Raw genomic sequence first — 13546 nt, 5'->3', positions numbered from 1 at the left:
ATTGTCACAACCCCGCGGCAATCACACAGCAGCCCTTAAACAAATCTCATCGACCTAACGCCAAAAAATCCTCGGCTCGATCATTCAGAACAAACTACTCAATTACTTTGATTGCACAATAGATCCACGGGTCATAGGAACGCACCAAGTAACGAACGAACTGCGCCATCAAGGTCACATAGTTATAAGGCACACAGAACGCAACCCAAGTAAAAATAAACAAAAATGTTGCAGCCGGGTCCAACCGCCATTCTTCCATCGGGCCCAATCCATCAAGTGTCAAGTCAGGTCATCTGATCTTTGATTCGGAACACATGGGAAGCCTTATGGGGGCTCCGCTATAAAACGTGAACTTCACGCATTCCGCGCGCTTTTTTTTTTTTTGTTTGCTTCTCTTACTTCTACTTTTGATGCCCGTTAGTTTTTTCTACCTTCTACACCTTCTAAACCATGCCATACGGATGCCGATGTGGGGTGGTGTTGTATGAAATGCAATTCCGCTACAAGTTCACCACTCTACAAAAGTTATTAGTTTTGTCGAAAAAGCCGGTGATCTTGTTTGAACTGGATTGACGCCTCCACGCTTAGAGTCTCACATGACAGTTTCTGTACTGAGTGGCAACACCGGGTCCGGCAACGGATGAAATCACTGTGATTAGTTTGTGTTTTAAATCGTAATTTCGGACTCCAAATGGGTCCACTACCGAACGCAGGTGCTGTTTCTCTCGTCGTCTTTCTGTGTCTCTCCGATGGGGTTTGAACTCGGCCGATCTGCGGTCACGTGCGTTGATTTTCATAATCCGGAAAGTATTCTCTAGATCAGCTTGAAAACAAACGGGGTGCTAATCTAGTTGCTATAAAATGACTGCCACGATTTGATTAAGGCACAGTTCGATCGATTGTCCAGTGTTGTAAACAACTGTCTCCTTTTAGTGACCAACAAGCAAAAATGGCTTTCAAGGTGTGTATTTGATACCGGAAAAAGACTTTGAAATATTTTGTGAATCGTTGGAAAAGCTTTGATTGAGAAGATGTGGTATGATGTGGTTTATTGAAGATTTTTGAAATTTTTGTTACAGTTTGTGACTTTCTGCGCCCTGGTGGCCGTTGCCCGTGCTGGACTCATCGCTTCCCCAGCTGTGTCCTATGGCGCTGCTCCAGCCCTGGCCTACGCTGCCCCAGTTCAGCAGCTGGCCTATGCCGCACCTCTGGCCAAGACTGTCGTGGCCAAGCAGGTCATCGCCGATGAGTACGACCCCAACCCACAGTACTCTTTCTCGTACGGAATCTCCGATGCCCTGACCGGGGACCAGAAGTCCCAGCAGGAATCCCGCCAAGGAGATGTCGTCCAGGGATCTTACTCCGTCGTTGACCCTGATGGTGTCAAGCGTACCGTTGAGTACACTGCTGATCCCCACAACGGATTCAACGCCGTCGTCCACCGTGAGCCTCTGGTTCACAAGGCTGTCGTTGCCGCCCCAGTTGCCAAGACTGTGATCGCCCAGCCAGCTTATGCCTCGTACGCTGCTCCTTTGGCCACCAAGACCATCGTCTCTCAGCCAGCTTATGCTTCCTATGCTGCCCCAGCTGTGACCAAGACCATTGTGTCCCAGCCAGCTTACGCCTCATATGCTGCCCCAGCCACTTACGCTTACCACCACTAAGACAATCGATAAGCTGTCAACACCAAATCTGTGAACTACCTGAATCAATCCTAGGCTTTAGTCACTGTTATCCATCTGTAAATATGAAACAAAAAATTCTCATCTAACTCTAATCGAAAAGTTTTTATCTTTCAAACATCATCCGTATCCGAATGCATCAAGATTTCAAGTTGAATACCAATCAATCGCCCACTAAAGATGCGGAAAACAAAACCAGTTGATCGATCACCATTCAACCATTTCCACCTGCTAAGTCAGCGATCATGTTTGCCTTTGTTTTACCAACATTAAAAATGATTGAATCAATATCAATTTTTGCAAGGAACTTGTACAAAAGGACTCTGTTGCCAACTGCTAAACAAGTCACTTTTTATGAGCAATGTTGCTCATGCAGAAACTCGATCAAAAATCTTAAGTTATGGTTTTTTGTCCAATTCATTTTCTCAATCTCTTAGCGGCTGGAGCCTGGAACCAGCTGGATCCAGTTTTCGAGTCCATAATTACTTCTTAATTTCCGATGCCGAACAACTTTAAACGGACCTACATACCTTCAGAAGGTTGCCAAATCCACTTGTTGGCGTGTTTTAATTGCCATAAATGCTGCCTTATAGTTATCACGCCCTGGGAACGTGATTTTGCTCCAGTTCAAGCTTTAAAGTGATCACCAACCTGAAATTAAAAGAAAAAATATTAAAAGTTATCAACTTTTCACGCTGTACTTTTTTTGTATGTAGGTACTCAAAATTTGGAAAAATTTACGATATTTTACGTCAAATGGTTTGTAAATAACATTTAACGGATTCGGGGTTATTTCGAGAAAAAATATTTTGGCTAAGAATTGATTTTCTGGACATTGAATTAGGCTTTATTTTAAAAAAGAATAAGCGTCTAAAATAACTTACAACTCATTCCAAATCACATATCAATAAATTGCAATATTCTTAAGTTATTTAAAAATTGTTTAATATGACGATGGTCGTGTTATTTATTTAAAAAAAGTCTCAAAAGCCATGGACGATGAAACAAAGATAAATAATTCAAAATATATATAAAAAGACAAAAATTTATCCCAATAAGAAGATTAAAAGACGACAAATAACAAAAACGTCAAAAGACTGAAATCGACACAAAATCACACGTTTACGAGTAAAAAATGAACAAAAAAAATTAATAAATAAAATAATAAAATTATCGAAATCGACTTAATTAATAAAATTGACAATAATAAATGTTTGTGAATAGACAATATAAGGTTGAGAGAAAAAAAAAACAAAACTACAACATTGACAAAATTGGTAAAAAAGACAAAAATGGCAAAATTTACAAAATTTGTAAAAATGACAGAAATATTCAAAATGACACTGAAAGGATTAGAGCCCTAATTTTTTTGCCGATACCGGAAATCGAAGGTTAAAAAAGGACAATTACCAAATGGCAAAATTAAAAAAAAAAAAAATTGACAAAAATGAAAATAACTTTGACAGTGACTACATATTATAAATCATAAACAAATGATAGTGTTCTAAATTGTGAATCATCAAATTATTATTGAAGAACTTCTAACACAGTAAATCCAAAATTATTTGAAAAAAACAAAAACTAAAAATGGCATATAGGATAAAAGTATCATAATATTCATACAAATAAATTTATTTGCAACTAATTGGTGGTTTTTAAATTACTGGATTCTGGAATATCCTATACGATCCCGTTTTTTGTAAAACGTTCAATATCAATGAACTCGTTTTGGAGTTACATCATAAAGAAACATAAAAATAAAAATTTAGAATGCAATCTAAAAAAAAAGATGCCAAACTATGTGTTTTAAATAATTTATCTGAAGTGAAGAAAATGAGTAAATTGGAAACACAATTGGGTAAATTAACATCGCTGGAGTAAAATACGATGCAGGAAAGAAGGGTCCAATAATCGATCGAATTAGCAATTGCTTTTGTCAATTTAATATTTTTATTTCACTTTATCACTTCTGTAAATTTCATGATATTTTTTATTAAAATTAAAAGACTTAAGAAAATCTAAAAAAAAAACAACAACAAAATCTGACAAAATCAGCAAAATTGACAAAAATTTAAAAAAATTACATAATTAACAGAAGAGATAACAAAACTGACGAAACTGACAAAAATGACGAAATAAACCGTATTGACCAAACTTGAAAAAAAGGTAAAACTGATAAAATTGATAAAAAAAAGACAAAACTACCAAAATTCAACAAAAAAAAATTAGAATTGAGTTATTGAGAAAATTTACAAAATTTAAAAAACTTGAGGAAAGTGATAAAAGTTAAATAAAAATGGCGAAATTGGTCACGATGAAAAAATTAACTAATTTGAAAAAACCAACAAAACTAAGCAAATTGTCAAAAATGATAAAACAGACCAAATAAACAGAATTGACATACATGGCAGAGTTAATTTTGCAGTTGTTATCACTTTTATCGATAAGGTAGTTTTGATAATTTTGGTCATATTTGTCATTTTTGTCATCTTTGTAATTTTTGTAATTTTTGAAAGATTTGTCACTTGATAATAAAAAATTGTCAAAAAAAAATTGCCAATTTTTTATCAATTTTGTAATTTTTGACGAATTTGCTCATTTTGTCAAATCTAAAAATTTAGTTCAAACTGTCAATTTTCTCATTTTTGTCATATTTGTCAATTTTGTCAATGTTGCCAAATTTGTAAATTTTATCAGTTTTGTCATTTTTGGTAATTTGTCCGTTATGTCAATATACAATATATAGTCAATTTTGACAGTTTGGTCAATTTAAAATTGTTTTTCTATTGCCAAATAAGTCAATATAGTCAAATTTAATATTTTTGTCGACTTTGTCATTTTTGAGAATTTTGTTAATATGGACAGTTTCATCCATTTACACAATTTTTTATTTTGGTATTTTTTTTAGATTTTTGTCCATTGCGTCATTAAGTTAATTTTGTAAAATTTGTAAATTAAAAAAATATATCATAGAATTTCTAGTCTGAAAATTAATTGAACATTTTGCAATTGAGTGAATTACGCTTGAGCCTAAACATTATCAAACAATGCTCGATTCAAGATGCCACAAGAATCATTGACGTTTTGTTATTAGGAAAAAATGTAAACAAAACGGTGAAAATGTTCGATGAATTCAAGTTTTAATTTACCCTGTTTTTTTTTCTTCAGAGATCTTTAAAAGAGCAAGTTTGAAGTAATATAAATTTTCAGAATTTAGAATTTCAAACATTTTTTGATAAAATATTGATAATTGCTAAGCGGTACATTAAGTTTCAAAAACTGGTGTTTATTTTGCCATTGAAAATACACCTGTTTTCTGCTATCCAAAGCAACAAATTTGAAGGTTTTGACTGGAATCAACGGAGTGTTTGAGCTGTTTATTGTTTTGTAAAAATGATTCGAAATTATTTAGATTTTTATACATTTATTCAAGTGTCGTATTCTATTGATGAAAATGCACGTCTGAAATGTCTGCTCTTATGTGAGAACTGTTTGCACATTTTTCGTAAATTTTTTGGAAAAAATATATATTTTTTTCAAACCCGGCGGTGTGTCAAGCACCTTTTCATAGCAAAATTTTGCTCAACAATTATTTAAAAAAAAAATAACACGAGGAGCTGATTCTCTTTTAATTATATCTATGCTTGTTTCCTGAGCACAAACGGCATGTGAGAAGATGAGATGATGTGCATCGTCCGCGTCCCCATGTCGTTTTCTTGATGAAACTTACAATCAGTGATGTCAACCTCCCATATTTTTTCTGGATCTTCCAAACTTTTTGGACGTTTGCCAGACATTTTTTCAAGATTACAGACTTCTAGACTTTAGACATTTCTTCCAGACAATTCCAGACTTTTGGCTTAGGACAAAAATTGTTCTATGAAACTATGAAACTATGATTAAAAATGGTGATGATATAATATGGCAGAAAATTATTAGGATTTATGAATTATGTAAGCAGAGGTTGAAAGCTATGAATAATTGCAAATTCTTCGAAGATGTATGTTAAATTGAGAGTCAAACAGAACACGTCACTGATAGTGTCAGAAACAAACAATAAGTGCTAAGTGCCTATCTGCAATCTGCAACATTGGGATCTGGTGATCAACAAAAAAATGTCACCACCTCCCCAAACGCAAGCTATCCAGACTTTTCAGATATTTTCAGACATTTTTAAAAAATCTGACAGACTTTTTCGAAAAACAGTTGGCAAGGGTTGCAGGTTGCTTACAATCGCTATCATAGCATACGATGTGAGAATCAAGTCCCTAAGATTGACTCATTTGACTTCGGAGTTGTACCTCTTGATGTAATCCAATTCATTTTTATTATGAAACGGGGCTTCAGCCCCAAATTTGCCTATTGGCTAAAAGCTAAACTCGAATACAAATCGAGTGAAAAAAAAAATAAATTGCGAGCTGATTCAATTGGTAACTAAAAAGGTATGTTTTAGACCCATAAATAATTATCTCTCTAATTGGAACTGTCACTCAGCTTGCATCACATTTTTTTTAATCAAAGTTTGAACATATGAAAAGAAGTCTAATGCTTATGATATAAGCGTTCTTAAATGACACAAGAATTTTTTTAAAATACTATCCTTAGAGCCTTTTAGTTAAAATCAGTATGAAGCAACAACTGCACTTAAAATCAACCAAACATTAACAATATTTGTCCGCCCTTATCAAAAACCAATTCCAAAATTTTCTTTGAAATTTTATAGCTTGTAACATATAACGTCTGACCTTCATTCTGCAGACTCGTTACAAAAAAGAAGTCCCCAAGAATAAACTTTCGCTTTCCCGGAACAAACAACGAAACTAGAGCAACCTCTCTTCTAACACCTACCGCACATAAATCTGCCGGCAGCGTGTTCAATGAACCGCGAAATACTCGATAGCAACTAGCCGTGCCACAGTCCGAAACCTCGTGCTTAGGCGCAAAGACGCCAAGATTCAAGTTCAATATTTTTCCTGCACTCTGCAATAGGTATCGACCTACCCGGTTGAGGTTCGTCGCTTTTCATTGCAGTTACTCAGCCTTAAAACCTTCTGAAGCCTCCAACGCGAATGTGTAGCAAGAAATGGTCGGCGGCATAAGTATTAAAAAAAAGAACCAAACTAAAGGTCACCCAACCGCGGCCCCAAAGGAATTGGCTCCAAGCGGGAAGTTGCAACGAGCCGGCGCGCACCAGAAAATAAAAACTGTAACAGGACCATTTTTTACGGTGTGTGTGAGAGACTCGGTTGCCGGTCTTAAATGGGGTTGGTACAGAAGGGATGTCACACACTCGGAGTTGACTTAACTGCAGACGGGGTGTGAATGGCGCTGGTGGACGCGAGAAGTGAACGACCTTCTTGAAGAATCATTCGATCATTACCTGCATGAGAGTACGATTTTATAGCTTTTCGAGGGGCTCCGATGTTGAGCGATTCGTTTTGGTTGTCGTGTGTCGTGGATTCATTCATATGACTAAGTTACCGTAGCCGGTCGTCTATTTAGCTACGAGCTGCATTGAAGGGGCAGGCCCAAAACACATTTTGATGGAGCGCTAAGCTTTATGACATGCTCGTTAGTCTCCCAGCTTCCGCCTTCTAATCACCCAACATAATGGCTATTTTTAACCCAGATCAAAAACTTGTTAAGACGAGAAGATGAAACCATGTCTAGAGGAAAATGACGTGTTGTTTGATTTATGAAAAATAAATATTACGCAACATTTTAAGTGACATCGACGCTGCCAAAACGTTTAATTCCCTTTTCAGGCTTAATGTGATCGAACCAAATCCAACATTCATTATTAACAGGCCTAAATGGAGCAGCACCTTTAATCGAGTGCACCAGACACGTCGCTGGAATGCACTTTTTTAGCTGTCTCAAATCGTCGATTTTATTTTTATTACCTCTATATATATTATTTACTGATGCCATAAAAGTTGCGCTCCGTCACCGCCAAACAAATCCGAAACGGGCAACCCTCCCTAATGTCAAGGCCATTTCTTCACCATACCAGAACCCACACCAGTTAGTCCGAAGTGCTGGTAAAGTTGTCTTCCGTTCATTTTTACACCAACTCTGGATCTGGTTCACGATCATTCAACCCCGTATCACTTGGCGGCACAATACAGCAGTTCTCGATAAGTTCACGATCATCTCTTGTTAAGGGTACCTCCTCTATCACGGTAATTTGATGAACCTTTGTCAACAAGGTAGATGTACCAATTCAATCGACTGTATCCTAACAAAACCTATAAAAAAATTCGAACCAAAAATTGGACCGTCAACCCTGTGGTTGTTTTGTTTTTTAAATCCAACAAGTGCGTGATTTTTCACGCAAAGGCCAAGGCTTTCTTCCTTTCCCGAGTATCCTCCTCGGCATCGAAAGAAGTGTAAAAAAGAATCTGCTTCTCGATCACTAAACGTGATCGTGTTGTCGCGCTGTAGGCCTACGAACGTGTCGCTGATCTAGTTAATTGAACCAACCTTTTTTCTACGCTTCAGAGCTCCGGTTCATGCGTGCGGGAAACTTACGCAGAGCGTTGCGCAACGCTTCACCCAACGCAGGGGGAGCCCATCATTATAATCGATCGCTTAAAAATGTAGATCAAGTTCGGTTCAGATTTCTCAGACTTAACTGTTTTACGATCTGGGCGTCCCAGGACGCAAGGACGATACTAGATTGCCGGTCCTTAACTTGTCCGTGTGAATTTCAGAAATAGAATTTTTGCTTTAACGACTCTGGCGCCTTCCTGGATGGCTGACGTAGAAGTGGACTTTTCCTACCATCAGATACACGTGTGAGAGCTTTGCAACACTTATTAATCGAATAAGTCAATTATTCAAGGCTTGAAAAGGTTTAAAAATAAAAAATTAATACAACTTCTTCAAACTCTATTTTTTTTAATGTAAGAAATCTTTGAACCACTTTTTTTTCAATTTTATGAATTTGGGCATTATTTGTTTGTTTTAATTCAAAAAGTTTTTCATCATTTTTGTCATTTAAGTGATCTTTGTCATTTTATCGTTTTCGTCATTTTTCAAAACAAAAACGTAAAAAATGGCAAAAACGGAAAAACTGACGATAATGACAAAAACGGTAAAAATAATTTTTTTTTAAATTACAGATAAAAGACGAAAAATGACGAATCTGACAAATATGAAAAAATGATAAAAATGACAGAAATGAAAAAAAAAGAAAAATGACAAAAATAACGAAAATGACAAAAATGACAAAAATGACAAAAACTGACATAAACTGACAGACATGACAAAAATGATAAAAATGAAAAGAAATGACAATAGAACAAAAATGACAAAAACGACAAAAAAGACAGAAATGACAAAAATGAAAAAGATGACAAAAATGACCGAAATGACAAAAAATGAGAAAAATCACAAAAATGACAAAAATGAAACGAATGACAGAAAAAACAAAAATGACAAAAATGACAAAAATGGCCAAAATGACAAAAATGACAAAAATGACAAAAATGGCAAATTGAAAAAAATGACAAAAATGGCAAAACTGACAAAAATGACAGAAATGAGAAAAATCACAAAATTGCGAAAATGACCGAAATGAGAAAAATCACAAAAATGACAAAAATGACACGAATGACAGAAAAGACAAAAATAACAAAAATGACAAAAATGACAAAAATGACAAAAATGACAAAAATGACAAAAATGACAAAAATGACAAAAATGACAAAAATGACAAAAATGACAAAAATGACAAAAATGACAAAAATGACAAAAATGACAAAAATGACAAAAATGACAAAAATGACAAAAATGACAAAAATGACAAAAATGACAAAAATGACAAAAATGACAAAAATGACAAAAATGACAAAAATGACAAAAATGACAAAAATGACAAAAATGACAAAAATGACAAAAATGACAAAAATGACAAAAATGACAAAAATGACAAAAATGACAAAAATGACAAAATTGACAAAAATAACAAAAATGACAAAAATGACAAAAATGACAAAAATGACAAAAATGACAAAAATGACAAAAATGACAAAAATGACAAAAATGACAAAAATGACAAAATGACAAAAATGACAAAAATGACAAAAATGACAACAATGACAACAATGACAAAAATGACAAAAATGACAAAAATGACAAAAATGACAAAAATGACAAAAATGACAAAAATGACAAAAATGACAAAAATGACAAAAATGACAAAAATGACAAAAATGACAAAAATGACAAAAATGACAAAAATGACAAAAATGACAAAAATGACAAAAATGACAAAAATGACAAAAATGACAAAAATGACAAAAATGACAAAAATGACAAAAATGACAAAAATGACAAAAATGACAAAAATGACAAAAATGACAAAAATGACAAAAATGACAAAAATGACAAAAATGACAAAAATGACAAAAATGACAGAAATGACAAAAATTACAAAAATGACATAAATGACAAAAATGACAAAAATGACAAAAATGACAAAAATGACAAAAATAACAAAAATGACAAAAATGACAAAAATGACAAAAAAGACAGAAATGACATTTTTGTAATTTTTATCGTTTTTTGTTATTTTTGTCATTTTTGTAATTTTTGTTATTTTTGTCATTTTTTGTCTTTTTTAAATTTTAGTCATTTTTGTCATATTTGTCATTTTTAGTAATCTTGGTCATTTTTGTCATTTTCGTCATTTTTGTCATTTGTGTCATTTTTGTCATTTTTGTCATTTTTGTCATTTTTGTCATTTTTGTCATTTTTGTCATTTCTGTCATTTTTGTCATTTTTGTCATTTTTGTCATTTTTGTCATTTCTGTCATTTATGTCATTTTTGTCATTTTTGTCATTTTCGTCATTTTTGTCATTTTTGTCATTTTTGTCATTTTTGTCATTTTTGTCATTTTTGTCATTTTTGTCATTTTTGTCATTTTTGTCATTTTTGTCATTTTTGTTATTTTTGTCTATTTTTTAATTTTTGTCATTTTTGTCATTTTTGCCATATTTGTCATTTTTTGTCATTTTGTTCATTTTTGTCATTTTTGTCATTTTTGTCATTTTTGTCATTTTTGTCATTTTTGTCATTTTTGTCATTTTTGTCATTTTTGTCATTTTTGTCATTTTTGTCATTTTTGTCATTTTTGTCATTTTTGTCATTTTTGTCATTTTTGTCATTTTTGTCATTTTTGTCATTTTTGTCATTTTTGTCATTTTTGTCATTTTTGTCATTTGTGTCATTTTTGTCATTATTTGTTATTTTTGACATTTGTGACAATCTCAATTTTTGATTATCACATCTGATCAGAAGATTTTGGGCGAATTTAAATTCTAATTCAATATTCTATTGTCAAAACTGCTGTCGAAACCTATGCAGATGAACTTTGGCATAGGAGCAAGTAATTGAAAATCACAATAAATCACCCATGATTAGGGTGGGGTTTTGTTTCAATACCATCTAATTCAAGGGCCCCTGAAATCGAGAATCCTTCAGCTCAAACAGCAATATACCACCCAAGAGTGGAAGCTATAGCTTCATTCAGTAAGCTAGGGCAAACAGTAGCAATTTCTAACCATCTCGCTGGATGAGTATCCAATTACTCATCCGCATGGGTGGCTCAATGAATTAAAAAGCGGGCAAAAAAAACGCGGGGATGAATGAACACAGCTGCCGGGTTCAAATTTGTGCGTTTACACATTTCAACAAACCAGACTAAATGACCAACCGCGGCAGTTCAATGTTGCACGTGATGTGCATAAAACGAATGGCAGAGAGAGAAAAAAAGCAGAACCTAAGCTGCACAACAAATAATGGATATCAATTGCATCATTCAAACAGCACAAGGCTCATTCAAAACGAACTAATAAAGATAGATCCACACAAAAAAAACATCCACACCGGAGCATTCCTAATATGAACTGATCACGCCGCTGAAGTATGACTCAAACAGTTGGGTAGTTTTTTTTCGGGGTGGTAAAAAATTAACACCACTCACTAGGTGGCACCGGAGATTTTAATCGCAAAAATTTGTGCTTACCCTATCAAAGAGGTTTAACCGGAGGATTAGGAGTAGGAGCGGAAAAAATGACATTTTTGCAATTTCACGGTCGTTTTTTGAGCACTGCGCGACAAATTTGACTCCGAATAAGCGCTATCCTGATTGATTGAAAGCGAATTTGAATCAATGTTATCTAATCTTTTGAATAACAAAATTTAAGAAGAAGTATGTGCAAAAATATGTGTATGTGAGTGATGAAGCTGGTTATTTTCGAGCATCAGCTTTGCCCAGAGAACCCTTTTTTTTTTCGAAGAAATCGAACTAGACCAACAACGCACTTAACTTTCCATTACTCAATCGATGGCTGTTAACCACGTGAGATATCGTTCTAGTGACACATTCTCAAGAAAAGTTCAAGCAAGTGAAGTGGAGGAGGTAGAATTAACCCAGCCGACAAGTTCACACGCCAACGACTGGATTCCAATCATGTAATACGCAGCTTCCTCTCACCTCCACCATTCATATTTGATCAACTTAAAGTATCCCCGTAGTTGCCTCTTTTCCTTCTTCTTTCCCGTCAAAAACCGAGACAGATCTCACCAGGGCATAATCGATTCGATATTTATTGACAATGCGTAATAAGACATCTGGTCGCACTACATTTTGGGGTGGGCGTTCTCAAGATCATCGAAAATTGGCCATGCGTACACACCTTACCATACTCCGATTAAGTATTTCACCATGTCTTACTTCTTTCTCTCCTTCTCCAGAATATGAAAAGCAAAAAAAAAACGCAAACGAAGCCCCACTTTGCGAATGTCCTTGGGGTGGATTGTTTATGTGGCCAAGCTCAGCCAGACATTGCTAGCGGCTTCTGGAATCCAGCTCTCAGATCTCGATCCGACGACCTGATCGAGACCTGTAAACTTGGAAACTGTTAAGCTGGCCACACAGTCACCGGAATCTGGCCTCGAACTCTCGCCACGCCAACAGTGCAGGGTTGGCGTGCGCTTGACGCTAAGTCTGAAATTTATCGAACTGGACCGACGAGCTAAAACGTATGTGTGGCTTTAAAAAATTCGGACGAAATTCATTCTCATTTAAGTGATTTTGCCAAAGAAAGTTAAAATTAAAGAAGCCGAATATTTAAATTTTATGAATTTGATTCAAAACCTGGAGTCGAATCATGATTTGTCATTTTTGTCATTTTTGTCATTTTTGTCATTTTTGTCATTTTTGTCATTTTTGTCATTTTTGTTATTTTTGTCATTTTTGTCATTTTTGTCATTTTTGTCATTTTTGTCATTTTTGTCATTTTTGTCATTTTTGTCATTTTTGTCATTTTTGTCATTTTTGTCATTTTTGTCATTTTTGTCATTTTTGTCATTTTTGTCATTTTTCATTTTTGTCATTTTTGTCATTTTTGTCATTTTTGTCATTTTTGTCATTTTTGTCATTTTTGTCATTTTTGTCATTTTTGTCATTTTTGTCATTTTTGTCATTTTTGTCATTTTTGTCATTTTTGTCATTTTTGTCATTTTTGTCATTTTTGTCATTTTTGTCATTTTTGTCATTTTTGTCATTTTTGTCATTTTTGTCATTTTTGTCATTTTTGTCATTTTTGTCATTTTTGTCATTTTTGTCATTTTTGTCATTTTTGTCATTTTTGTCATTTTTGTCATTTTTGTCATTTTTGTCATTTTTGTCATTTTTGTAATTTTTGCCATTTCTGTCATTTTTGTCATTCTTGTCATTCTTGTCGTTCTTGTCATTTTTGTCATTTTTGTCATTTTTGTCATTTTTGTCATTTTCGTCATTTTTGTAATTTTTGTCATTTTTGTCTTTTTTGTCATTTTTGTCATTTTTGTCATT

The 13546-nt window shown here is 34.1% G+C and overlaps 1 protein-coding gene across 1 annotated transcript; it reads left to right on the top strand.

Annotated features, from left to right (window-relative positions):
• Positions 1-868: 868 nt before the first annotated feature.
• On the top strand, positions 869-1777 carry LOC129746911 (cuticle protein-like). The gene is made up of 2 exons (XM_055740850.1): positions 869-961; positions 1080-1777. Exons 1-2 carry the CDS (start codon positions 950-952, stop codon positions 1662-1664), a joined length of 597 nt encoding a protein of 198 aa, XP_055596825.1. The 5' UTR covers positions 869-949; the 3' UTR covers positions 1665-1777.
• The last annotated feature ends 11769 nt before the right edge of the window (positions 1778-13546 follow it).

Source organism: Uranotaenia lowii, chromosome 1 (assembly GCF_029784155.1).
Source record: "Uranotaenia lowii strain MFRU-FL chromosome 1, ASM2978415v1, whole genome shotgun sequence".
Taxonomy (NCBI): Eukaryota; Metazoa; Arthropoda; class Insecta; order Diptera; family Culicidae; genus Uranotaenia; species Uranotaenia lowii.
This window is presented reverse-complemented; position numbering and strand designations above follow the sequence as displayed.